This window comes from Malaclemys terrapin, chromosome 7 (genome assembly GCF_027887155.1).
Source record: "Malaclemys terrapin pileata isolate rMalTer1 chromosome 7, rMalTer1.hap1, whole genome shotgun sequence".
NCBI classification, from domain to species: domain Eukaryota; kingdom Metazoa; phylum Chordata; order Testudines; family Emydidae; genus Malaclemys; species Malaclemys terrapin.
Window position 1 is genome coordinate 19,205,070 of NC_071511.1, and position 27,815 is coordinate 19,232,884.

Here is a 27,815-nt window from a genome sequence, read left to right on the forward strand (position 1 = left end):
GCTAACAACATGGTGGAGCAGTATCTGACTGGGGCAATTATTTCTTTTACAGCACCATAAAAATCTCTCCTCCGCTTTTCAGAGCAAATGGGTTTTGAGCCTGCACTTTCCATGCTAAACAGGAAAGTGATCATAACTGGAATTCTGCATTCAGTTTCATAGCTGTTTGATTTTCTGTACATAATTGAACCAAGATTGCATTGTTTTGAAAACGGGGGAGTAATGTATACAAGAAAGAAAGTGGATATTTAAAAATTCAATTAGCTTGGTTATTTATAACATTCAGTTATTCCTGCAGCTAAATCAGATCAGTTCTGAGCCTTTAATTTCTCTTTAGGCTTTTGTAAGACTGTAGCTGTCCAACAGCAAAATGGGCTAAATTCAGTGACAAGATGCTGCTTACCATTTGCACTGATTTTGGGCCCCATGTGGATAACTGAAAATGCCCCTGCACTCCACACATCTTTCCTTTTCAAATTCCTGTGAAACATTCATTGGGAAAGAGCCAGATAGTGAGATGGTATTTACCAGAAGGACAATATATTCAGCCCCTAAACCTATAGATGGCTTGAGATCTGCGTGTCACAGGGTATCTGTCACTCCCACATGTATCCCCACACCCTAGCCAGTTCCTACAGTCTTATGGTTACAAACACACATCAAATTATCCTTTCACCAAGGTGCATATTTAGACCTTCAGAACATCAGCCTCTAAGCCCCCAGTTGTTTCCTGTTCCTCCAACTTATATCCTTTCATCACCTCATTAACCCACTGATTACCATCCAGGTGCTCACAATTCCCCACCAGAAAGTGTATAATAGCCTCCAGTTGGGCCTACAGCCTTTTTCAGGCTGCTGCACTGTCAATGGTCAGGGTGCTGCTGATAGTGCTCTGGCAACTAGGATATTGACAGAGGCCAGGACCCTCCTGATCATCCCCACAGCAAGGTCCTCTTTGGAACCATACTGCTATGTAGTCCTTAAGGGCCACTACCACAATCCATCCCCAGTGAGGGATTCATGTGGTAGAGGGGGACACTGTTCAGTGGCACAACTCCAGCACTGCAGCTACACCACTGTACTATAGACACTTATTACAGTAATAGAAGGGGCTTTTCCTTCACTGTAGTAAATCCACCCACTCAAGAGGCAGTAGCTAAGTTGATAGAAGAATAATCATGTTTATTACTGTAGTGCCTAAGGACCAACCATGAATGGGGCCCTATTAGACTTGGTACTGTACAAACACAGAGTAGTAGCTAGTTCCTGAAGATAAGAGTTTACAACTTAAACATGCAAGACAGACACAGGTTTACATGACCCTGTACTATTTTTCCACACATGTATTACCAGTTAGAACCCAGGAACTTCAGCTCCACCGCAGACCACTTCCACTTGAGATAAGGTGGTAACTAGTATCAGAAAAGGGAGATGACACACACCTTGCCGGTGGTTTACACAACTATTTGTGAGGCAGCGGTGAAAATTTGGTACTGGGACTCCTGGGTTTTACTACTGGCTCTGGGAGTAGAGTGTGGTCTAGTGGACAGCACAATCAAGCATTTCACTTTTGACATATTTTCTTTGAATGACAGGATGGCTCAGAGAATGAGACTTGGATCTGTTATGTCAGCAACCTTGGTTGTTTCCAGTATGCTCAGTAATAAGGCTGTGAATTGCAGAATTATTACCCCCAGCCAGTGGAAGAGGTAAGCCTAGAATTTATGATCTCCTGCCAACTATACCTAGGCTATAGGATATTTCAGGTGGGAATCTCTATCTCACACTCCCATCCTCACCACCATGGCCATCAAAGCTACTCCAAAGGGGGAAGAGGGCTGAGCAAGACACAGTACTGCCAACACTTGCAATTTTATCTCCACTCTTGCGATACGTAGTACCCCAGCTCCGGGAGTTATGTTGCCAACTCTCACAATTTTATCACAAGCCTTGAGGTATACAATGCTCTGCTTACAGCCCCAACTTGTGAAGACAATTGATGACAAGAGTATCTCAGCTCATTTAAATGAGAACAGTAAGTCCCCAGCCCTCAGGGTTGCAGAGAAAAGCATGAAAACGTGACTGGAGTGTACCCTAAAGGCTTGGAAACCAGAAAGCCACCACCTCATCCTTCCCCACTGTTAATTCTCATGATCGTTGGGGGGCTGGCAATGCCACTTTCACAAGGATCACAGCCCCAAGGCTCCCCTTCTCTCCCTAGCCTACCCCTGCTCTGCTCATAGCCCAGGGGCCTCCCCGCCCGCCCCCTTCCAGCCCTGGCCCTGGTCCTGGTCTGCTGCAAGCCCCCCTCCTCCTCGATCCATGACTCGACGCTCGGCAGCGGCTCCTCGGCCGGGCCCCGCCCTGATAGCCCGGATGAACCCGCCTCACTCCCTCATCGCTGGCTCGGCGCTCGTCCTGCCCGGATCCCGGGCCTCGGCCCCTAGCGTAGCCAGGCGCGGGCTGGGCCGCGGCTCTTTCAGTCCCGCGCGGTCGGGAGCCGCCAGCTGCCGCTGCCCCGCCTGGGAGCCGAGGTGAGACCCGCCCCGGGCTGGGCTCCGAGTCCCCCCAGCTCCCACCCGCCGGGCTGGACTCCCTGTCAGGCGGGGCTGAGCCCCTGTCCGCACCCCGCTTGGGGCGCGCGCCGCTTGTACCGCAGGGCGGGGGGCTCACGGGAGTGGGCGGGGCCGAGTAACGGCTGCCGGGCCCCGAGCGGTGGGGTCGGAGGGGAGCCCCCCCGGTGCAGTGGGGTGAGCTGGGGGCAGTGCCGGGGGGTGCTGACGTTGTTGCCGATGCTCGGCGGGGAGCGCCCCGGTGCCGGGGAATCAGGTCCCGGTGAGTCAGGGCGGAACCAGGGCGGGGGCGGCAGGTCTCGCAGGCGGTCACCTGCTCCTGGCAGAGATCCCGTGCCGCCTTTCATGACAGCCAGGCTGCCCCAGTTTGGGTAGCTGCATGGCCACTTTAAATTCCCATCACACACCCAACTCGGTGTAGCACTCCTCACTTCCTTTCACAAACTGGGGCAGTGTTGCTCTGTGCTGTTGACCGCTCCACCCTAGAGGTGGCTGCATTTTAAGCCTGGTGTGGTGTTTGGGTGCGTACATTGTTCCAGGAATGAAAGGTGTTGTATACAAGTGAGACGATAGTTTTAAAGCAGCTTTCTCATGTATCAAGATGTGAATATCTGAGATAGGAGGTGATGGATGAGAGCATGAGGAAGAAATTCCAACAGCTGGGAACTAACTAATGGCATAACAATCTTTGGGACAAAGCAATGTTAGAATATTGTACAGGCGGGGACATAAACAGAAACTAAATTACACAATAGGAAGGAGTTAGAATCAGATAAAGAATAATAGATTAGCCCTTTCTTGAACACAATGAAGCAGGCCAGGAAGTTATACTACAAACACATGGTGGACCAGATCTGCCTCCTTTCTGAGAGCAGATCCTCAACCAGGCTCCCATTTAGGTGTAACCTACCTTCCTGAACTAAAAAGAAGAACAGGAGTACTTGTGGCACCTTAGAGACTAACAAATTTCCTGAACTATTCTTCTCCCCAATAAAGATCCTTCACTGTCCTTCTCGGCTGTTTAGTACATTGTCTGGCTTGGTGTCACAGTTCAGGGCAACAGCAGCTGTATTTCCCCTCTGTGATCCAGCAAAAGCACCCCACTCTCAGGCTCCAAACCCCTGGCTGACACACCTTTTGGGTGGAGACACGTGTGTCTGTCCCTTCTCAGGGGGTATTTCAGTGCTGAACAGCCTCCTAAGTACATCCTAGGAAACCCACTTCACATCAGTTGTCCCAAACGGTTCTTTACATTAGTCACTCTCCTAGAAAATTTACATACAATCATACAGTAACACATAAATAATTGCATTTTTAATACAATGGATCCCAAAGATATTACATTTTTTAATTAAGGTTTAACTTAATTCATTATGGTGTATCCAGGAAATTGCCCTCTGTCACATTTGGTATTGCTAAAAATATTTACCGGAATGCTTCCAGCATCCCAAACATTCTGGGTCAGACTGGCCATGCTCACATAATTTTATTTCCTTTAGCATTCCTTGTCATTCTTCATAGAAGTTTCCTTCCCAAGTGAAGGAGCTTATGAGAAACTTGTGTGTTACACCAAAGTATTGCCTGAAGGAAGGGTCCACTTTTTCCACCCACAAAATACTTGAGGGTCCTGTGTATTGTGTGATATGAAGAGGGGAAGTAGTGATTTAGTCCAGTGGTTCTCAACCAGAAGTATGTGTACCCCTGGTGGTACGCAGAGCTCTTCCAGATGTACATCAACTCATTTAGATATTTGCTTAGCTTTACAATAAGCTACATAAAAAGCACTAGCGAAGTCAGGACAAACTAAAATTTCATATAGACAATGACTTGTTCATACTGCTCTATGTACTATACAGAAATGTAAGTACAATATTTATATTCCAATTGATTTTTTTATAATTATATGGTAAACATGAGAAAGTCAGCAATTTTTCATTAATAGTGTGTTGTGACACTTTTGTATTTTTATGTCTGAGTTTGTAAGCAAGTAGTTTTTAAGCATGGTGAAACTTGTGGGTATGCAAGACAAATCAGAGTCCTGAAAGGGGTACAGTAGTCTGGAACAGTTGAGAGCCACTGATTTAGTCCCTTCAGTCCTCTGTGGAGCAGTGTTCTAGGCTATAACTGGATTATTAAAAGATCAGAGAGAGTTACTGAGTTAAACTGTTCGCCCTGTTTAAAATTGCTCTGTGGATCTCTTTCAGAGTGTTGTTTTGCACAAGCTACAAGGGACGATGGCACTTTCTCTTCGTTAGCTCAGTTGTTTCATCGGACATAATGCTACTGAACAGCATATTGCTGTTCCACTGCTGCTAAGACTCGGGGGACAGCAGTATCCCACGAGTGAACAAAACACCATGGCATCAAACTACCCTCCTCCATTTGATGACCCTGTGGAAGTGAGAGAGGGTTTTCTGTGTCCACTGTGCCTGAAGGATCTGCAGTCTTTCTATCAGCTTCAGTCTCACTATGAAGAAGAACACTCAAGTGAGGACAGAGATGTCAAAGGACAACTCAGAAGTAAGAGTCATGACAGCAGCTTTAACTTCTGCTCTGTAAAATTCCATGCAGTGAAAAATGTTTGTTGTACTACAGACTCCTAAAAGTGTCTCATCTATAAGTTTCACTTCACTAAAATATTGATTAAACTGAGTTAAGAGCGGGGTTGGTTTATGTGTAAATGGATTTAGGCCAAATAATAATTACTGTACAATTTCCAACAGAAAGCTTCCACAATGTTTTCTACCTTGGTTGCCTAACGTTAGGCACCTAAATAAGTGGCTTGATTTTCAGATGCCTAATTTTACACACCCAATTTAGAAAATGCTGGCTTTTCGCTTTTGTGAGAGTTTTCAGTACATGGACAATTTACAGTATTCGAATTAATAGCAGTTATCCTTGTAACTTCCACAGTCTATTTTTGACATTATGCCCAGGGATTTGTCAGCTGACTACTATGTGGATGCCTTGATCTTGTCAATTGCACCCCTTAATTGCTGGGTGCCTTGACTATATTTATACTAGATTTCTGTGCTGTTTAGATAATCATACTTTTCCATTTTTGTGATGATAAAAGATTGTTCTTAGCTTTTTGTTCATATACACTTTCATTTTATGTGTAGAGTAAAATGTGCAGAAACAGTCTTTTGAGTGTTTTTCTGGAAAGTCGCTTAATTGTTTTTCCTTAATTTTGAATTTTTATAATTTTTAACTATAATTGACAGTGCTGCTTAAAAGGACACTTTGAGATTAAAATCCATATATTCAATCTTTTTTATTTAAAAACATTGCTTATGTTACTCTTAGAGCACGTTAGATTATTAAAATTCAGTTTTATAAATCTAATTTACTTTTCACCACTTCCGCTGCTCATTTGCTTTTAGCCATTCACCCATTTTGGACAATTAGAGTAGACTGGTCAGTTTTGCTCTTGGGGGTTCTCCTGCACTAGCACAGTGCTGTAGTATTGGAATTGCAAGTACCACACTGGAATATTTAAACCAAAACAACAATATTCTTTTCATTGATTTAAGAAAAAGAGAACTTGTGTTTAGTTTAAAAACAAAAAACAGTTAGGAAAAACCTAACACCTACATTTTGGGTTCTGCTACATCGGTAGTGTCCCTTTAATTGAAAATATACTAGTCTCACTTTTTCAAAATTTTCTTTAATTTGCATTTTTAAGGATGTTGTTTTTATCTGCCTTTTATAACTTTGTCATAGTTATTCATGTCAGGCCATATCCAGTAAAACTCACCCTAGCATAGAAAACAACAAAATTGCTTTTATATTAAGTGGGGGTGTAGTATTCAAACGTCACGTCAGAAATATTTCTAAGTGATTTCTTGCAGAGTTCAAAGTGTCCTAAATGCGGGTGGATAAGATGATCATTTATATATGCTTTTACATGGGCCTGTGTTAATGTACTATGTTTTTTTAAATTTAAACTTGTATTTGTTTTTATTGTGAGGGGAGATGAAGTGGGTGTGAAAGAGCCTTATCTCTGATAGTCATGAGGAACCCATACTTTTTCTTGTTTTTGTCCCACCCTCAAAGTCCCCAGGGTACCCCGCAGCTCCCAGCCAACATGCTGAAGTCATGGAGGTCTCGGGAAGTCACAGATTCCATGGCTTCCGTGACCTCTGTGAGAAATTTTTTGCCTTACCTATGAGATCAAGAATGAGAGGGGAGATGGTTTGCACAGTAGGAAATGGATGCCATTATGACTAAAAGGAGAAGTGGTCCGCGAGAAAAATCTCTAAACCAGATTGATATCCTCACTCGCATTGAGTAGTACCTTACTCCTCAGGTAGCCCTTTTGACTGAGTAAATTTTAATTGAGATGATGTGGGTAACTGATAACAGTGAGGAAAAGTACAGCAGGTTTCCAATTTGCATGTATCCCATGACACATTAATATACGTGTTAAACTTTTTATGACAAATGATAGAAAAATGATGTGATTGCATGGTACTATCTTTAGTAGATACTGTATGGCAACTATTGAGGTGCATTATAATGTCACTATTCACTTTTCACTTGTTATATATTATTTGTGTGACAGATTTGTATCCTACAATATTCTTTAGAAACTGCCAGATATTAGCTTGATAGTAAATAGATATTTTTAAACATGGACTTTACTGGAAATTCACAGCACAAGAGACTAGAAAGCCTTTAACAAAGGCTTTGTAAAACAAATGTAACAAAGGCTATTTACGTAAGGTGGTGTAAATCAGGCTGTTTCTGTAGGGTGGTGTAAATCAGTTATGCCGGTGGTGAAGCTACCAAACCTATGACCTGCAGGTTAAATCTGGCCAAAGAGAACCTAAGTTTCTCTCCCTTCGCAGACAAAGAAAGAAATAGTGGCCGTAGAAGAGCTGCTGGTGGTGCTAACTCAGGCCCGTCTATGATCATGTTGAAACTGTTGAATGCTTTTTGCTAGCAGATATATTAAAGAACCAAAGAACCAATAATTATCATATTCTAATCCTTTGACTCCATTTCCTTGAATAAAATAATCTTCACAGATTTCCCTCCCCACTGTTTGCATGTGCAGATTTGGGTTGTCTCTCTATGAAGATATCAGAGTAGCAAAGACTAAGATGCTAATGTGATTGTACAGCACCTATCATGATGTTGTCCTGGTCCATGACTAGGGTTCCTAGGGCTTTGGTAATACAAAATAATAATTTAATATCCACTTTAGTGGTACTGACCTGCTTCCAACATTTAAAAAGTGCCCCCTAGTGTACTGTTCTTTTAAAAGACCCATAAAGAGCTGTGATCCACTAAGGCAGGGGTTCTCAAACTTCATGGCACTGCTGTCTCTTTGACAACAAAAATTACTACATGACCCCAGGAGGGCCTGAGCCTACCCAAGCACCATGGGGGGCGGGGGCAGGCAAAGACTGAGCCCCACCACCCCGGGCAGGGGGGTCAAAGCCCAAGAGCTTCAGCCCCAGGCAAGGGGCCTGTAACCTGAGCCTTGCCCCCGAGGGCTGAAGCCCTCAGGCTTAAGCTTCTGCCCTGTGTGGTGGGGCTCAGGCTTCGGCCCCAGACCCCAGCAAGTCTAAGACAGCCCTGGTTACCCCATTAACTTAGGACTTCTTATAGAGCCTTTCACCTGAGGGTTTCAAACATCTTTATAAACAGAATTAATAAACATTGATATTAGCCACCTGTTGGCTCTGGCTGATGCTTAAATTATTTTTGATGACTTAAGGGAAATAATCTTTATTTTGTATAATTTTTAAATTTCAAAAGTGGCCTGTCTCTAAGATGTGGAAGTGCAGATGTGTGGTTATGCAGTTAGAATGAGCTACTCCCTGTGCCCTGCAAACAAAACAAAAACCAAAACTGCTAACAACAAAACAACAAAACCCTTGGGGCTAAAATTCAAAACTGTACTTTCTTAGTTTTCTCTTTCACTTCATAGTTATCAAGTATTCTATCCAGAAAAGTCCTAGAAAAGTTCATTTTGTTTTCTGAACAGTAATTGTGATAAACTGGAGACTGTCTCATCAATAAAATGTGAAACAGGGATTTTACTCTAATTTTAAGTGAAAGTATCAACATAACCCTTCAGTCTTGCATCTGAAGAAGTGAGGTTCTTACCCACGAAAGCTTATGCTCCCAATACTTCTGTTAGTCTTAAAGGTGCCACAGGACCCTCTGTTGCTTTTAACATAACCCTAATTATAGAATTGCTACTAATGCACATCTGTAATATGCTCATAGTAATTGTTTTCTTATTTAATTGGTTGGACTAATGACTGTAGTTCCTCCTACAGCATAGGTGGTGGTTGGAAAGTTGAGGTTGGCTCCTGTCTATCAAGAGTTGTCATAAAAACAGTATAAACCCCTAGCAGCCGCCCTGATTTTTCTAGAGGAAAGTCTTGGGTGTCAGGACTTCTGGCCTATGTTCCTAACTCTGCAACTGACTCTGTGAACCTATGTGAAACTCATCTTCTGTGCCTCAATTTAACCATCTGTCAAATGGGGATAATCATACCTGTGACCTCAGCCCACAGCTGTTGTGAGTCGTAATGTTTGTATAAAGCAACAGAGGGTCCTGTGGCACCTTTAAGACTAACAGAAGTAATGTTTGTATAAAGTGCTTTGAGATCGTTGGAAGCAAGATGCTTTAGAAGAGCAAAATATAATTATTGTTAACTGGTGGATAAATGTGACATTTGTTCTGTTTAAAACAGTATACGTGGGAGGGTCTGCAGCCAATTCACTGCAGATGTGAGCTGGTGCTTGTGAACAGTAACTTCCTCAGAACAGGCTGCTTACCTGCCCTCTAATAGCTGCTAAATGAATCAGACTTGTTATGTTTTTAAAATGTTCTCGTATCTAGTACTTTGTCCGGTGTTTTAATTTCACAGATTGCTTGAAAAATAAGTCTTTGTCAGGGTACACTGTATTCCTGTGAGCTGCTGATAATTGGGAAGATGGTTTAACTGGCACATTAATATTCCCACCAGGTTGAGCCAAGTAAGAGAATTTGACCAATATTATCATAGTACTTACAGTGCTCTTCAACTTCAGAGCTCTTTGCATTCAGCCGATTAATTCTCATAACATCCCTGTGAGTCAGTAGCTAAGTATTCCCATATCTCTACAGAGGGGGAAGCCGAAACGGAATACTAAAATGCCTCGGCCAATATCTCAGGGGCAAGTGTGGCAATAGGGATGAAGACTCAGGAGTTTCAGACTCCCAGTCCTTTGTCTGGCCCACTAGACCATGCCTCTCTCTCAGTAACCCTCATCTCATGTGAGGTAGTGTGGTACAATGCATTCATATTTAAAATATGTTCACTATTGCAACATTGCTAAATGTCTTCTTTTTACTTGTTTTTTGTGTGTGTGAAATACAAAAAATGTAACTAAGTACTGCAAAGCAATACCATTTATAAGCAGAATCCTCAAAAACAAAGGTACTGCACTAAAGATAGTTGTACATTCAAGGAGCTGCCTTTATAATGCTTAATGAAGAGGACAAGGCATTTGCTGATCGTTGTTTTGTGGCTTTCCTTCGGGTGGGGTTGGTAAATTGACTTTGGACAGGGTTCCCTTTGGAGCTCAATCCTGTGAAGTGCTGAGTAACCTCAGCTCCCAGAGAAATTACTGGGAATTGAGAGGTGCTCAGCACTTGCAGGGTGTGCACCACCCTGCAGGATTGGACCCCTGCAATGATGTGTCAGTCAACAGTTCACTATTTTAGATTCATTTATTTGCATAATTTTCTGTCATAAAACACTGATGCTGGTGCTGATCACCTGTAACTCAAGTTTGTCAACAGGAGATGTGAATGCTAAACATCTCCTTATGTCCAGCCTCACCACTGTCTGACATATGTCTGGGGATGCTTTCGGGATCTATACCCCAGGCCAGCTTATTTTTATGAAGGAGGAAAAATATTATTGTTTTCAAGGAAATTGGATTATGCTAAATGAGCAGATGAAGTTGCTAGTGGCTTCAAATGACAAGTGTTCAGGGACTGACTGCGTAGTGTTTGATCTGTTTTTCAGATCTAGTCCAAAAGGCCAAAAAAGCAAAGAAGAAGCTATTGAAACGAGAAGGAGATGACCGAACTGATACTGGGGCTCAGGAGCGATACGAGTCTTTCAGCTATGGTGGAGTAGATCCATACATGTGGGAGCCCCAAGAACTGGGTAAGAAAACAGGAAAGCCATGTGAAGTAGGACAGATTTTCTGTTAACTTACACTCAGTACAATCCAATTGATTTCAGTGGCGTTGCACAGATTGTTAGTCTACATAGAATTTGGTCCACTATGTAGAGAGCTGATGCCTTGTGTATTGTTTTGTTATCTATATGCAGACTCTTGGGTAACATTTTAGAAAATAGATGTGTTACTTTACGTCCTTGAGCCACTAAGTATGGATTCAGGTTCTGATTTTCTCAATATTTCTGTATTGCTTGGGTTTGAGTTGGGGGGGGCGTTGTTAGAAACAGGCCTGCTTGGCAAAGTTCAGGTCCATATCAAGACTTCTTTAAAGTTCAAGGGTGTCTTGTTTGTACTATCTACTTCTAATATCATTATTGGAGATTGCCTCTTACTCTGTATCCTGTTGTTATGGTTACAGTTTTCAGGGGCATTTTTTCTGTTGGGTCCTGGGATGAAATCCCACAGGACTGGTGGCAGACCTACACCTCTGGAACTCAGTCCCTTTGGTCTACCAAAGCCTAAGTGGGTGAGCTTCATGGTGTATTGTATTGTTCAGTTAGGCTTTGAGTGTTTTACTCTTCAGCAGGAAGAGAGACCTATATTTTGTATGTGGTTATTGGCTTGCACTAGTATGAGGAGGTGAGGCGACAGATGCTGTTATATATTCATAAATAAATATTTGTAGTGTAACCTCAGCATTGATTTCTTGCTCCATCAATTGTGTTGCAGGAAAAAAAGTCATTACTTCATGATTTCCATATATCTGAGAATAAAATATGAACCAGAAGAAACATCTTGAGCAGTGTTGAATTGCACTTTTCTTGAAGTGATTAAGCAGTTTTGATTTCTCTTATGTATTTGGCAGTCAGATTTTAAAATCCTTGAAGAGGAAAAAAAGGAAATTTAGAAATCTGAAAGAGGAATTGCAGTTGCATTTTTAATATCCGTTTGACAGCTTTAGTCCCAATTCCAGTGGTAGTCAGCAAATGAAAAGGAAGTAACTCTTACATTTAGTAAGCTGTTGTTGACTGGTAATTGAGGGATCAAGAGAGTAATAGGAAGAGGGTTTTTTTGTTGCTTTTGCTGTCTTAAAATAATGCTTGTAATTTTAGCGGTAGAAATAATGTGCTCTGTTTATCATTAAAGCCAGCCTGCAGATAAGAGGTTTAATCTACAATTGTATTCAAAGCAGTGCTGTTAAAATACAGGATTCCAATTGATCTTTAAACTTCCATTTGAACCTGAGTAGCAAATAGTGAAAAGAGATTAGTTTCCTTTAAACTGACATTTTACAAGGTCATGTGACTGAATCTAGAGACTTTCTTAATCTGTCTTTTCTGACCAGGTGCCATGAGGAGCCATCTTTCTGATTTCAAGAAACACCGAGCAGCTAGGATTGATCATTATGTTGTTGAAGTCAATAAATTAATAATCAGGTTAGAGAAGGTAAATTTGTTACTTCTTGATTATTCCTATGAATGTATAGAAGACTTGATGTAAAATCTTGTTTGAGTCTGTAATGTGCACAATTTGTGTAATGCCCAAGTTGTTTCAGAAGTGTTGGAGGTTTAACCATAAATATTTTGTCTCCGCTACAGTCTCCTTTTTGGCTCTCATTTTCTTGTGTGTCCTGTGCTTGGCCTGGTCCTGTACTTAAGCGCTCCATTTTCAATTTGAGTTAATGCCCCTATTCCATGTTGCCCCTTATACTTCTAAGAACTTCTACCTCTCAGTGGGCCAAGCACCATCCCTTTACTATTTTCTTCTAGTTTTCCAGTGCTAAGCCTCTCCCTCATACTGTCTGCTTCATATTTTTGCACCGAATCTTTTATTATTTATATTCTATTGTGGACCCTGTCTCGTAGCTCTAGTTTACTTGTATCTTTTCGTAGATACAGTGATGATGGGTGCTGTAGGAAAAATACGCAAGATATTGTAAGCAATCTGTTGTAGTCATCGAAGTTAGTATGAGCTCCTCAGGTCAGGCACCTGGCTTACCTGTGTCATGTGCTGTTTACACCAGTGTTGCTGTAGAAATACTGGGAAAGTACAGGGAGGTTGCTGTAAAGGACAGATTACTTTTTCAGTACATAAGAGAATGCTGTCAAGGCTGAGAGGTCCAAGCTGTTAAAAATGCCATTCTTGAGGCCTGTAAATATTATCTTATGAGAAGCATGCAATTGATCTGATTAACTCCTCTGTGTCCTTTGCCAGCTTACGTCATTTGACAGAACAAATACAGAGTCAGCTAAAATAAGAGGTTGGTACAAGCTTACATCAAACTAACTTTGCTGATGTTTCACACCAGCTGATAAATGGATTTCATGGTGGTTCTAAGGTGAGGTGTGTTTTTTGTGTGTTTCCCCATGAATAGCTATAGAGAAGTCTGTTGTGCCTTGGGTCAATGATCAGGATGTACCATTCTGCCCAGACTGTGGCAACAAGTTCAGCATTCGGAACAGACGTCACCACTGCCGCCTTTGTGGGTCTATCATGTGCAAGAAGTGTATGGAGCTTGTCAGCCTTCCGTTGGCGAGTGAGTACAGTGGGCAGATGTGAGTTACTCCTGTCGTCCTCTTTGAGAACACCAACTAAAGGGGTTCAGCTTTTTCCATCTGAGCTGCTTATGTCTGTTTTCATCAAAGGTTCCTGTCTATGATTCTCCCGTTGGTATACCCAGTTCCCAGGATTTCCCAGTGTGGTGCAATTGAATTTCTTTAATACTGGCATTTTTCATTTCTGTAGCATCTTTCCAAGGAGTTCAAAGTGCTTTATAAACATTAATGAATTCAGCCTTACTGCAGGCTAGATAAGTATTAGACCCAGGTAAACAGAACTAGAATCCAGGTCTCTTGGTTCCTAGCGATGTGCTCTGACAGCTACACCATGCCTTCTCCTAGCAGCTGTAGCACCTGGTAGCTTTGACTAAACAAGACAGATTGTTGCTGCAGCCCTTATATGCTGGTCTGCTAGCACTAATGACTATTTAAGAGAGCAGTGGGAAGAAGACAGATGGATAGTGCTATGAAGTGGTCAGCTATCAAGTCTGTAATGAACCCACTAGCAGTACTGTGAGAAAAATACTATCCTCCCTTTTATGAATTAAATGTGGATTAGTTCACAAAATCACTTGATTAACATTGGTCTTGATCATACAGTCACTTTAATTTATTCTCCTCTGTCTTCAGGCATGTCATATAGTTCCAGAGAGGAGCTGTGATGCCTCATAACTCTGGCTAATTATTAATATAAAAATAATCTTGGTAATTGTTAATTATATATGCGAGTCTTACAACATAAGATCCTCATCTATCTGATTAGCTGCTTGCTAATCTGATAAATTGCTTACAAAGGGGTGTAGGACGTCCCAATAGCTAGTTCCTGCCTCCCTAACAAGGTGTTTTCCTCTCTGAAATTTGTAGAACATGTGTGTCTATTTAGTCCCAATGAGAGACTGGAAATATTCATTCCCTTCTGCAGTGGTTCTCAAACTTGTACTGGTGACCCCTTTCACACAGCAAGCCTCTGAGTGCGACCTCCCCCCCCCCCCCCCATACGTTAAAAACATTTTTTTTTTTTTTTATATTTAACACTATTATAAATGCTGGAGGTGAAGCGCGGTTTGGGGTGAAGGCTGACACGTGGGGGGTCGCAAGCTAATAACCTCATGATCCCCTAAGGGGTCATGACCCCAGTTTGAGAACCCCTGGCCTTCTGGGTATTACAGAATCATTTGTTTGTGTTTTGTGGTTTTCAGGCAAACTGACCAGTGCCAGCAAAGAGGCCTTGGCCTCTCATACCAGTCCAAACTCCTCACCTAATAGTATCCATGGTTCCCGTCGTGGCAGCATTAGCAGTGTAAGCAGCGTGAGCTCAGTTCTGGATGAGAAGGACGATGACAGAATCCGCTGCTGTAGGCACTGTAAAGACACCCTACTCAAAAGAGAGCAACAGATTGATGAGAAAGAATACACACCGGATATTGTGAAACTCTATGAGGTAAAATAAAACCTATTACTTGTTCGGGGTGGGTGTGGAGGATGGCATGGAACTATATGTAGGAAATGCTCACATTTGGTCCCTGCCTTAGCTCCCTTATCTGACTTCCCTTATCTGTGCACCATTTATTGTTCACCACTACAGGAAAATGGAATATAGGATGGGGTTGTCTGTCCACTAGCTGGGATATAAATGTATGTAGGGCTGTGTAATAAATGGTTCCTTCTCCCTAGCCTAATGAAGAAGCATCTCACTTTGTGACCTGTTTTATCTCTAATCATCTGGAGACAATAGTTCTGAGGTGACTCCCAAATTCTGGTCTTCCTCAGCTGGGTTGCTCATAAAATGCATTTTAAAAGAAGTGTGTATGTGCATATTTGTGTGTCTGCACTACATTAATGGAGTGTACACAATCTATGCCTTTTGCTTTTAACTGTTTCTTGTATGTGGGCTGGAGGACAGTTGGACTGGATGGCTCAGGAAATTAGTAATAGGCTATAACTGGAGCCTTTCACTTCTAGGTTATGGGTTCAAATACAATCCAAGCCAATAGCGACTGAAAGTCATAATCTGATGGCTCTTTGGTGGTGTCTGTGAAATGGATTGATGGGTTTTAGTTCAGTTCCCAGTGGCTAGATGTCAATATCACATATCAGAACACCATAGTTAGCACTAACTGGTCCTCTTGTCAACAATCTCAGCAGAGAGGCCAAGGACTGAAGAAGTCATGACGACAGATATACCCCCTCAGCCCTAGAAATGGTCTCTGAACTTGGTTCAGTGGTGGGGCAGTGTAGGGAAGCTTGCTGTGCTACTGCACATGCTGAATTTGTTGTGTGGATAAATAGAGGACCTCATTGTCCTAGGTAGTCAATTTGACAGCATTCATCAGCACTAAACTCTTACATGCGTGTGCACATGCCCCAGATGAAAGGTTTATGCCATACAAATGTCTATTTTTTGCGTGTGAGGAGAGTATGTGTATAGCTAATATAGGAGAACTGCATTGTAATCTCTTGATTTTATTGATTGATTAAACAAGAAACTGCGACTTTGCATGGAGAAGGTTGACCAGAAGGCTCCGGAATACATAAAGATGGCAGAATCATTAAAGTAAGCCTGTGTGATTTTCTTGCATGTGTTTTTCCCCGTAAAAAGCTGTTTTTAATACAAAGTCTATAGTAATTAAAACTGGCAACCTGTTCTCTATTGAGATTTGAGGACAGCCAGATATTAGACACTGAGATTTCACTATAGCCATATATTAGACACAGCTCAGTGGCTGAAGCTAAGCTAGTAAATATGAATCTCCTAAATTATTAAGGCATATCTTAGAGTTGACAGGTTTCATCTTTGGCTTAATTCTGGTAAGATTTCAGATGACAGTCTGAAATGTCTGAAGCTAAATATAAATATCTCATCTAGGTGGCCTGGAGAGATACTTTGGTATATCACGTCAATGTACAGTGTTTTAAACTGTTACGTTTGTGGAAATGAGGGGAGGATGTTAGATAGAGGATTTGAATCAGTGAATGTTTATTATGCAGTATGAGTGAAATTCTGGCCCTATTTAAGTCAATGGTCAGAATTTCATCTGAGAAGTCTGCATAATACTTTACAAACAAGTACAATAGACTCTATCCCAAAGGGTTCGACTCTAGGCTAGCTGTGGCAAAGGAAGAGATCCTCTACTGTGTCAGAGGAGGTCTACACCGTGTATGGTCAGTAGTAGGACATGAGTTATTTCATTGAGTAACAAAGGCTTCAGGGAATGACAGTGCATTTTTTATTTACAAAGCATTGGGTCAGCATTGGAAATTGAGCTGAAAACAAACATTTTAAGTTGGGTTCTGAAGGAGGAGAAGGAAGCTGCATGGCAAATGGATTCAGGGAGACCATTCCAGTGAAGGGGCAAAGTGGGGTATTAAGTAGGGTTCCCCTTTCAATTATTTGAACTCCCGTTATCTGGTCTAGTATGTGCTCTTGAGCTGCTCTGAAGACTTTGGAGGATCATTAGTGCAGATAACTGGGTGAGCATGTCAGGGTTTTGCTCCCAGATACAGTGCTGCTACGCGGGAAGTCATCTTTTTTACTCTATTGTCTTTGTCTTTGTGAAGAACATTGAGATTCTCTGGGGAAGGCTGTATAGAACTACAAAGTGTGATGATTATAATATCCTCTCCCTACTTACTACTATAAAATTCCAAAAGCCAAATGAATTAATTTATCATACTAATAGGCACTTCCAGGAGCTCCTCTTGAGACACATTCTTTCATTCAGATTGACTTATTTCGTGTATCTGTTGTCATGCTTAGACTCCTCACAAGGCTGTATTTGTATTCTCTGGTGGCACATATTAAATGTAAAGTATAGGGTAAGCCCTCACTAACTTGTGCTAATGACTGGGAGACCCATTTCGGATCCTAGAATTTTTGCAAATTAGCGAATAAATTCACAAACTCTCTGACAAATCAAGGCTACCACATCGCTGTGTGTGCTCAGTTTGTTTATTTTGGCAAGTATAGTTATGCTTTATTATTACATTATATGGCAACAGCACCCAAAATATTGTAGGCACTTTCCAAACAGAGTGATACAAATTTAATTATTTATACTAATATACAAATTAAACATTTAAGTCTAATTTTAAAAAATGAGTTTCAGCAATGAGATCTCACTACCACACTTTGCTATTACATCTGTACAGAAAATTGGTGCGAGACTGAATTTTTTAGGGTTGTGGATTAATGAAGTGAGATACGATACCACAGTACAGTCTGTAGTACTGTGTCCACCACTAAATGAAATGTCAAATGTGTTGCAATGCCAGTTATTTTGAGATTCAGTTATTAAAAAAGGCATGTTAGCATTTTCATGCATCTTTCCAAAAAGCTATTTGCTTTTTTAATACAAGGTCTACAGGGAAGAAAATGGGCAGTATGTTATTTGAGACTTCATTACAGCAAAATATTAAGTACACAGCTTAACTGCTGAAGCTAAATGTAAATGTCCTGAATTACTAAAGTATATCTCAGAATTGACAGGGCTCATCCTTTCCTTGATTCTGATGGGTTTTCAGATGCTTGTTTGAAATGCCTGATATTTGTGTTATGTTGGATCATTTGATATAAAATTAATTCAGAATAGTATAGTCTTTTTTTTTTTTTTTTTTGCATAATGTGCAAGATATGAAAATGGGTGGTGGGACCCTTCATTCTTACAAATCCTTACTGATTATATTTTATTCAATAAATATAAAAAGCAAGATGCTAGGAAACTACAGTCTATTGATGTTTGTTGTTTCTTCATGCTAATTGATAATTGTCCTGATTTCTGACCAACTTAAGGAGAGGATAGCTTTGGTATCACTGTTTTACTTCAATTTAACAAAATAAACAAATATGCCATTAACTGTATGTACACACACACACACACACACACACACACACTAAATTCACAAGACATTATGCATAAAGATACAGGCAGAAAAAAACCTGCTGTATTTAAAATATGGGTACTATACATGAGTTCATAAAATCATATAGTAAACTCTTCTGTGAAACGTTAGCATTCACAAATTAACCATTGTCTTCCCTTTTGCAAATAAGAAATTTGTTTTCACTTATGAGTTTAACATAGAACATTCACCCTGAAATCTTATTGGCTGCAGTAGACTTTTTATCTGACAGAAGAGATAAGAAATATTAAAAGGCCTCCTGTTAATTTTTACTATTGCATAGATTGCTGGCAGGACATAACTTAGTGTAAATGTGGATGTGTTTTCTTTCTTTCTTAGTGCTGGGGAGACAACTTACAATCTTGAACATGCTAATGACCTGAGGGTGGAGGTGCAGAAAGTGTATGAGTTAATAGATGCTTTAAGGTAAGGAACAAACCATTGAGAGAGAGATTTCTGTAACTATTTAGTGGATGGACTAAACTAGAGAGACAGTGTCTGAAATTGAAATGTACTGTACTTAATTTAATCAAACATAGAAAAATGAAAAATCACCTCTTCTAATAGAGTTTGAGCGAGAATATGAAAAAACAAACCAAAAAAGCAATCATGCTAGGTCATGATTCCGCTATGTGCACAGCACCCCTGTCTACATAAAAGGATAGTCAACTTCATTCTCAATTTTTAAAAACAAGTTTAAATAGATAGTATTCCTGTCCTCCCTGTCAATAGTTTGTAGTTTTACAGCTCACTTGCTAATTTGTAAGAATATTTGTTTCCCCTCTTACTGTGTGAGAACCACTCACATGGGAAATTATAGTGAAAGTGACTATACATAAAATGCTGCCAAAGGCACAAATTAAGCAAATTGAACGATATTTTTCTGTAAACTTTTTCAGTAATATTAGGTATTGTAGTAATTAGAGCTGTCGATCAATCGGAGTTAATTCGCGTGATTAACTAAAAAAAATTAATCGCGATTTAAAAAAAAGTAATTGCAATTTTAATCGCACTGTTAAACATTAGAATACCAATTAAAATGTATTGAATATTTGTGGTTGTTTTTCTGCATTTTCAAATATATTGATTTCAATTACAACACAGAATACAAAGTGTACAGTGCTCACTTAATATTTTTATTACAGATATTTGCACTGTAAAAATAAAAAATATTATTTTTCAATTCACCTTGTACAATACTGTAATGCAATCTCTTTACTGTGTAAGTGCAACTTACAAATGTAGATTTTGTTGTTGTTACATAACTGCACTCAAAAACAAAACAATGTAAAACTTTAGAGTCTACAAGTCCACTCCGTCCTACTTGTTCAACCAATGACTAAGACAAACAAGTTTGTTTACATTTACAGGAGATAATGCTGCTGGCTTTGTATATACGTCACCTGAAAGTGAGAACAGGCATTTATATGGCACTTTTGTAGCCAGCATTGCAAGGTATTTATGTGCTAGATATGCTAAACATTCGTATGCCCCTTCATGCTTCGGCCACCATTCCAGAGGACATGCTGCTGATGCTCGTTAAAAAAAAATAATGCGTTCGTTAAATTTGTGACTGACCTCCTTGGGGAAGAATAGTATGTCTCCTGTTTTACCTGAATTCTGCCATATATTTCATGTTATAGCAGTCACGGATGATGACCAGCACATGTTGTTCGTTTTAAGAACACTTTCACTGCAGATTTGACAAAACGCAAAGAAGGTACCAATGTGAGATTTCTAAAGATAGTTATAGCACTCGACCCAAGGTTTAAGAATCTGAAGTGCCTTCAAGAATCTGAGAGGGACAAGGTGTGGAGCATGCTTTCAGAAGTCTTAAGAGAAACACTCCGATGTGGAAACTACAGAACCTGAAACACCAAAAAAGAAAATCAACCTTCTGCTGGTGGCATCTGACTCAGATGATGAAAGTGAACATGCGTTGTTCTTCACTGCTTTGGATCGTTATCAAGCAGAACCCCTCATTAGCATGGACGCATGTCTTCTAGAATGGTGGTTGAAGCATGAAGGGACATATGAATCTTTAGCGCATCTGGCATGTAAATATCTTGTGACGCCAGTTACAACGGTGCCATGTGAACATCTGTTCTCACTTTCAGGTGACATTGTAAACAAGAAGTGGGAAGCGTTATCTCCTGCAAATGTAAACAAACTTGTTTGAGTGACTGAACAAGAAGTAGGACTAAGTGGACTTGTAGGCTCTAAAGTTTTACATTGTTTTATTTTTGAATGCAGTTATTTTTTTGTACATAAGTCTACATTTGTAAGTTCAACTTTCATGATAAGAACGAGGAGTACTTGTGGCACCTTAGAGACTAACAAATTTATTTGAGCATAAGCTTTCGTGGGCTAAAACCCACTTCATCGGATGCATGCAGTGGAAAATACAGCAGGAAGATATATATATATATATATATGTACAGAGCACATGAAAAAATGGGTGTTGCCATATTAACTATAACTGTATTTTCCACTGCATGCATCTGATGAAGTGGGTTTTAGCCCACGAAAGCTTATGCTCAAATAAATTTGTTAGTCTCTATAGTGCCACAAGTACTCCTCGTTCTTTTTGCTGATACAGACTAACACAGCTACCACTCTGAAACCTTTCATAAAGAGATTCTATTACAGTACTTGCATGAAGTGAATTGAAAAATACTATTTCCTTTGTTTTTTATAGCACAAATATTTATAAATTTTATAGCAAAAATAAATATAAAGTGAAATTTGAAAATGTGGGGAAAAAATCCTAAAATATTTAAATAAATGCTATTGTATTATTGTTTAACAGGGTGATTAATGTTTTTAACTGCTTGACAGCCCTAGTAGTAATATACACCTCTACCTCGATATAATGCTGTCCTTGGGAGCCAAAAAATCTTACCGGGTTATAGGTGAAACCGCGTTATATTGAACTTGCTTTGATCCGCTGGAGTGCACAGCCCCAGAGCACTGCTTTACCGCGTTATATCAGAATTCATGTTATATCGGGTAGTGTTATATCGAGGTAGAGGTGTATTAAGAAAAATCATGCTTCTGTCTGAATGTAGATTGACAGTGTCTCTCTCTAACACCTGGATCTTGTTTTGAATTTTTCTTACTCTGGGCCCTTATTTTTGTACTAATTCACTGTATGCGTATTCTGATTCAGTAAGAAGATTTTGACTCTAGGCTTGAATGAAGAGCCTCAACCTCATCCCAAAACTCTACAACTTCAGAGAATGATTAGATACTCAGCTACCCTTTTTGTACAGGTAAACAAAGCATGAGTTGCACATATGTGAATCTTCTGCTGTGTTCTCTTCAAAAGCAAAAATTAGAACCATGACTAGACTCAAATTACTTATTGGAGAAGAATAACTTTTCAGGCTATTTAAATGGTGAATATCCTGCAGTCTGACTGATGAGCCTTTTAAGGCTTTCCCTTGGCATGAAGATAACTTGTATTGGAGACCTAGTACTGTACGCTTGTGCAACATGTTTAAATGCCCTTCTTGAAATGACAGCGTATTTTGCACATCTAGTTTCACCAATTGTTGCTTATTAATATTTTAAGTACAAATATATAGAAAACTTTTTTTATTTTGTAAGCTAAACTTTTCATTAATTCTGAGGAGATATTCGACTAAAATGTGTGCTCCAGAGACTGATTATTTCAGAATAGTGTATATTCTTACCTAGATGTGCTTTCATTATTTTCCTGAGCATTAAATTGCTGCAGGGAAACTTTTTTTCTGTTGAGCATTGGTTTGTGGTATAGAAAAGTTGAGAAACTGGATCTCAATAAGGCACTAGATGACCTTACGCTTTTAATTTAGTTTCTGTTTTTGAGTAGGCTAAAAACCTGCAGTTTGTTAACAGTATTATTTTACTATTTATACTCTTCTCTAGGAAAAACTGTTGGGTCTGATGTCCCTGCCAACCAAAGACAAGTATGAAGAACTGAAAGAGAAAAGAAAACAAGAGATGGATAGAAAACTGCACATGGAAAGACAGGTGAAGATGTGGAACTAGCGTTAGCTGCATTAGGGCCTATTCCTGCAGTCACTCACGTGTATGTAGTTACTCATTTAGTACTCCATTGTGCCTCCATGTACGTGAGTAACTGTTTGCAGCACTGGCCTTTGTGTGTCATTTAGCCTGACAGGAACTGGCCCATTTCTGTATGGATCCCTGTGGAATGAGGTTGTGGTATTCCCTGGAGGGAGACAGGGCATGTCTTGTGAGGAGAAAGGAGTCATTAGCAGAGAGAGGGCTGGGTTGGGTATGTCTTGGGGTAGGAGTAGAGGGAGGAATGACAATCCTTTTCCTCAATTCAGTGCATTTCCCTGAGGGAGGACAATTTGCCCTCTGTTCTAAGATTTAATGAATATTGTTATAAGATTTCTGTAGGTTTCATTATATTTATGACCCCTTTAAATTAATATTGTGTGATATTCCATTACAAGAGCGTCTGTTAGAGACAGGCTTGGCCAGTTTAATACCCAAATCAAATTAGGATTGCTCTTTGCACAGTCTCATCAGGCACGTTTTTCAGTAAGTGCACACAACCTTCAGTGAAGAGGATGACAGTTATATACTTTATAACACTACGACTAGTGTAGCGCAGGAGAGGGTTTATGTAGGCACCTCTGGTGGGATTTGAGTTGATTTGTGAAACTACTAATAAACTCAAGGAAAAAAACATCCAGTTATTATTAGGAACTCAAGCATCTTTTGAAGTGTGGTGATCGCTTCTCTCTGGGATATACTCATGTTGTGAGTTTGGATGGGCACATCGTTGTATGATTCAGAAGTATCTCCATGTAATTGGCCTTCTGAACTCATTGCAAATACCTCATATAACTGAACTATGGGTTGTTTTTAAGGATGGTAAGAGGTATTTTAACCCCCTCTACTAACACGCTGTCACTGTTCGAGGAACAGTGTATTCTGCATAATACAAATTCTGCCCCAGGCATAACTACAGGACAGAAGGCTTGTAGCAACCAGCTCTGAGTTTTTGGGTGGAAATTAATATGTGTAGATTTTAAATTGTGGCTCTGAGTCGTGTCTTGTTTGATCAACACAGAACACAAGGGTGACACCAAGACAAGCCACTTCACATTAATATCTTATTTAAGCCCTATATATTCCTCCTGTTGTAGTAGAAATGAGTAGAAAATCTGTTATGTTGCTCCTATAATCTAAATAATCTGAGTCACAAAACAAAATAGTGCAGCCATCCTCCCTTTTTGAGAGACTTGTGCATATTGCCCAATTCTGAAATGGACACTGTCAACTTTTTAAAATTACTTTAAAAAAATTTCATTTCTGATGGAACAACCTTCGAATAGTGCACACTGAATTTTTTAAAATAGGGTTTTCTTGCTCCTTTGATGTTTGAGTTTTTTCAGCAAAGGGGAAACTGACTTGATACAAATGCTGTCAGCTGCACAAAATAACCAAAAAAGTGACTAACTCTTTTCAGTTATAATATTCTCAGGTGTTGGAACCATATAGGTACAAAAATTTCAGGCAAAAATGGGGGTTTAAGCTGATGGGTCTCCTTTGAAATCTTGTCTCTGCTAGGCAACACTTGAAACGCAGAGACGACTGGAGGAAAAGCAGAAAGATTTGGTTTCCCGATCCACAGCTGCACCCAATGGTGAGGTTCCTTATCCAAAAAGAGGCACAGTAAAGAAATCTGAAGGTTGGTTACCTACATCCAGCTTACCTCGCCAAAGGGAAATAGCCGACCCGCTTCTTCAGCAGATTGACAATATTACATCCTTCATTAAGCAAGCAAAGGCAGCTAATCGGTTAGATGAGGTCCGTATGTTGCAAGAGAACCTGCGACAGCTTCAAGATGAATACGATCAGCAGCAGACTCTGAAAGCTATTGAGCTTTCTAAAAGGCAGGCAGAGGAGGAAGAGATGCAGAGGGAGCAGCTTCAGGTCCTTCGTGAGAAGGAGTGGGAAAGGGAGCAACACAAAGCAATGTCTCAACACTCAAGGACACGTTCTCTAGACTTCAGAGAAGTGAAGCAGCACCAGCATGAATCTGGAAAAGAAAACCTGAACCAGATAGCACAGTCTTTGGACTTAGATACCACTCAGATCAAAAGCAGCCCAAGTTCTAAAACACCGTCTCCAGATGCTGTCCAGAAACAGGTACCTAAAGAGAATTCAGTCTTCCCAATCAAACCCAGAGAAGGCCCACAATACATCAGGGAGACAGACCAAAATCAGACACTGTTGCTAAACCCTTTTGAAGATGAGGCAGATACTCTTCAAGTAGAAGACCCTGCTAACACATTGGCTAGAGACAGTTCTCAGGTGGTTTCTTTGCCCACCAAAGCCCAGCACAGCGATAAAAAAGAATATAATCCATTTGAAGATGATGAGGAAGATCAGCAAACAAATGGGGCAACTGTTTATGCTCCAAATCCCTTTGAAGATAATGGAAATCCATTTCAAAAGTCTGTGAATGATCAGAATTCTGGTAATCCATTTGAAGGGTTGTCTTCTACCAATCCCTTTGAAGTTGATGATAATGAAATCTCAGGAGAGGACATTATAGAAGAAGAACTCCTTCTCCAACAGATTGATAATATCAAGGCTTATATTTTTGATGCCAAACACAGCGGACGGATGGATGAGGTGGAGGTACTGACAGAGAACTTAAAAGAACTTAAGCGCACATTAGCAAAGCAGAAAGAGAAATCCAAGTGCTGAAGCAATAATACGTCCACATAAAAATAACTTTATAGTCCACTGTTAATGCTGGAGGATGGAGCAGATTGAATTTAAAAATAAGGAGCACAGGTTACAAGAAGGAATGATGAGAAGAATCTTGAATTTTGTGCTATGCACTTTCATTTAGGTGTTTCCACTACTATTCAGATTTGGAGAATAAAACTGAATATTCTAATACTATTATATTATTCTCAAACCTGTTTAATGATACAAACTTTAAATAGTATGAACTTTGTCACAACAACATTTTTAAATTGTTAATTATCATCACATGCTTATTTCTGGGCAAAATGGGAAAGTGCTAATAGGGAAATAGATGATTCAAAAATATCTGTGATGATGCAGACATCAGTCTGCCATCTTTCCTTCTTCCTTTGGCTTTGTTGCAATATTATAGGTCAGCCTTTAAAACTGGACTTCCATTAATAAGTGACCAACATTATTGTCTAAAATTTTTGTGCATCAGATGTTTCCCCTGAAAATGAGGGGGTTGTTATAGGCTAGTTCAACTGCCTTATTGTGCTGCAAGAAAGTGCTGTTAAAAAGCAGGCTGCTATGATTCTTTGAGCTGCAGAATATAAAAGCTACAGATCAATTTGTGCAATGCAAATATGTAAAGGGATTTTTAGGGATTTAAAAACAAATTTGATAACTGTGATCTCATAGGTGTTTGGGAATTTTTTGTAATAAAAAGCCTTGCATGCTGCCACTTCATTTCCCCATACATTTTTTTTTTTTTAAAGCTGCTGCCATTGCACTGGCCATAAATTGCAGAATAAAAGTAGAGGGGGTGTGAGCTGTGTTCAGAGGTGAATTGTTTTTATAAAAATAAACATCTAACTCCCTCTTTCCAGGAAGAAAGTGGCAGTATCACTGCAAAATCAAACGTTAGGGAAAACCATCCAATTTCTAATTCCTTTTTTTGGAACCTGCACATTCCTTTGTAAACGCTGGGTGACAGAATGATCATGTGTGTGTTGTTTGTGAGACTGGAACCCTGTTTACATAGCACTTAAGGAACAGAATTTTGTTTGCAATGGAAAAGCTGAAAAGCCACTAAACTGGAATTTTGTGAAAAAGTTGAAGGACAAAGTTTGTGGCTGTATAATGCCCTTCAGTACTTCACTTCACTACTTGATTCACTTCCTTTAAAAGATTGTGAATCTACATCAATGAATCAAACTTGATTGCCTTACATAAAATAAGGTTGGATGTGTTTTAAGCTCCAAGTATGAGCCTCTGTTAGGATCCACGTGAATGAAAGCCATCACTTTTGAAGTGTGAGTGCCCAAAGTTGGTCACCTAAATCTTGATTTGGGTACCTGAATTTGCTTCAATGGGAGGTGCCTGCATCTCTGAAAAATCAAGCCCCTCTTGTTTTCTAAATCTAGATTTAGGTGCTTAGCTTTAGGCACCCATGTTTGAAAGTTTTGGCCTAACTGTGTGTATAATTTTAGATGAAATAGAGCAAATGATTAAAACAGACCATGCTAGCACTAGCATGCAAATTTTATTGATCAGTGAATATGAAAATACAAACTCTTATGTGACAGAACAATGTTTGTAGTTTTGCCTAAATAAGTTACTTATGCCTTTTTTAAATCTCAAGAGGCATAAGTAATGTTACTGCCTGAAAGTCAAAAGAAGGCTCTTTAAGCTTCGTTTCATTCTGAGAAAAGGACAGGGAGTAATGCATACCTTCCCATAACTATATAACATTTCCTTTAGTGACTTTAAATAGTAACTGATTAGATAAATCAATTGTGATTTAAAGCAGTCACCCGTGGAAGGTCCTGTTTCCTTTTGAAATGGCTAGTAGCACCCAGAGTTTGCTGCTGCAAACTAAGCATTTACCGGTTGTATTATTTAAAAGAAGATCCTTGAATATTAATGCCATAAGACTCTCTCTAATCAGAGCTCATCGAGCCCTTTACCTGTGCTGTCCACTGGGTAAAATCCACTGGGACTAATGGTCTTGCAGAAATATCAGGCTGTGGGGAAGTGTATCATGGCACCTCTTGAAAAAGGCACTAAAACGGGTGCTAGCACCAGATTAATTAAAGCAGGTGAGATGCATGTCCCTGTAGCTCTGAGATTAGTCAAGGCATGGAACTGTTTACATTTTAAAAGCATAGCAATTTAGCAGTTGTTCGTTTAAGGCAAAACTGTTTCCTGTACCAAAGCAGAACTGGCTCCTTGGCTGCAATCCAAAATGTATTTTGCTCTCAATTTAAGAGTTAAAAATGGTTCAGTGGCTTCAGCTTTTTACATTGGGAGGCGCGGGGAGAAAGTGTGTTCCTTTGTTGCAAATATCTTGCATTGTTTGTGTTTTACAGTCTAATACACTAAAGTATATGTATTGTACATGTAACAATGTATTTTTACAAGCAGATAAGATGCTAGTGTACCTCATGAGCTCAATCAATGTTAAATGTGATAGACTAGAACTCAACAGTAAAGGTGATCTCCAAAGTGAAAACCTTATATCTGTATGTGGACTGCTGTGGAGATTACATTAAAAAGCAGAATGAAGACATCCTATTGTCAAATAACTAGCATTGACATTTGTTAATAAACTTGCATGCACTACTCTATACTGAAAATTTGTAAGAAATAAAATAACATGTTTATTTTGGTGCGTGTGTGTGTGTGTGTGTGTGTGTGTGTGTGTGTGTGTGTGTGCAGTAGTTGGAAAATGCTTTTAAATGTTGGTCTAGAGCCCAATAGGATCTGACAGGGGCAACATTAAGTGTGCAATACCAGGGGACCTTTAATATAGTGCCATTACAGTAATTTTCTTTTGGGGGCATATCAAACTGCTTTAAATTAAGAG

General features: G+C 39.9%; 1 protein-coding gene across 2 annotated transcripts; it reads left to right on the forward strand.

Annotated features, from left to right (window-relative positions):
• Positions 1-2,413: 2,413 nt before the first annotated feature.
• On the forward strand, positions 2,414-27,617 carry RBSN (rabenosyn, RAB effector). Of its 2 annotated transcripts, none has more exons than XM_054034312.1 (12): positions 2,414-2,534; positions 4,778-5,093; positions 10,610-10,753; positions 12,115-12,215; positions 12,984-13,029; positions 13,144-13,305; positions 14,527-14,768; positions 15,811-15,881; positions 18,566-18,652; positions 21,396-21,498; positions 22,136-22,240; positions 23,816-27,617. In XM_054034312.1, the coding sequence occupies exons 2-12, from the start codon at positions 4,931-4,933 to the stop codon at positions 24,959-24,961; spliced, it is 2,370 nt and encodes a 789-aa protein (XP_053890287.1). In that variant the 5' UTR covers positions 2,414-2,534; positions 4,778-4,930; the 3' UTR covers positions 24,962-27,617. The 2 variants fall into 2 exon arrangements, with proteins under 2 accessions (XP_053890287.1, XP_053890288.1); XM_054034313.1 differs by lacking the exon at positions 2,414-2,534 and adding an exon at positions 2,768-2,835.
• The last annotated feature ends 198 nt before the right edge of the window (positions 27,618-27,815 follow it).

Excerpts from the sequence above, each read along its gene's own strand:
- RBSN (XM_054034312.1), top strand. The coding sequence starts at position 4,931 with ATGGCATCAAACTACCCTCCTCCATTTGATGACCCTGTGGAAGTGAGA. Across the intron at positions 10,754-12,114 it reads GTGGGAGCCCCAAGAACTGG|GTGCCATGAGGAGCCATCTT; the intron begins GTAAGAAAACAG and ends TTTTCTGACCAG. Across the intron at positions 22,241-23,815 it reads AACTGCACATGGAAAGACAG|GCAACACTTGAAACGCAGAG; the intron begins GTGAAGATGTGG and ends TGTCTCTGCTAG.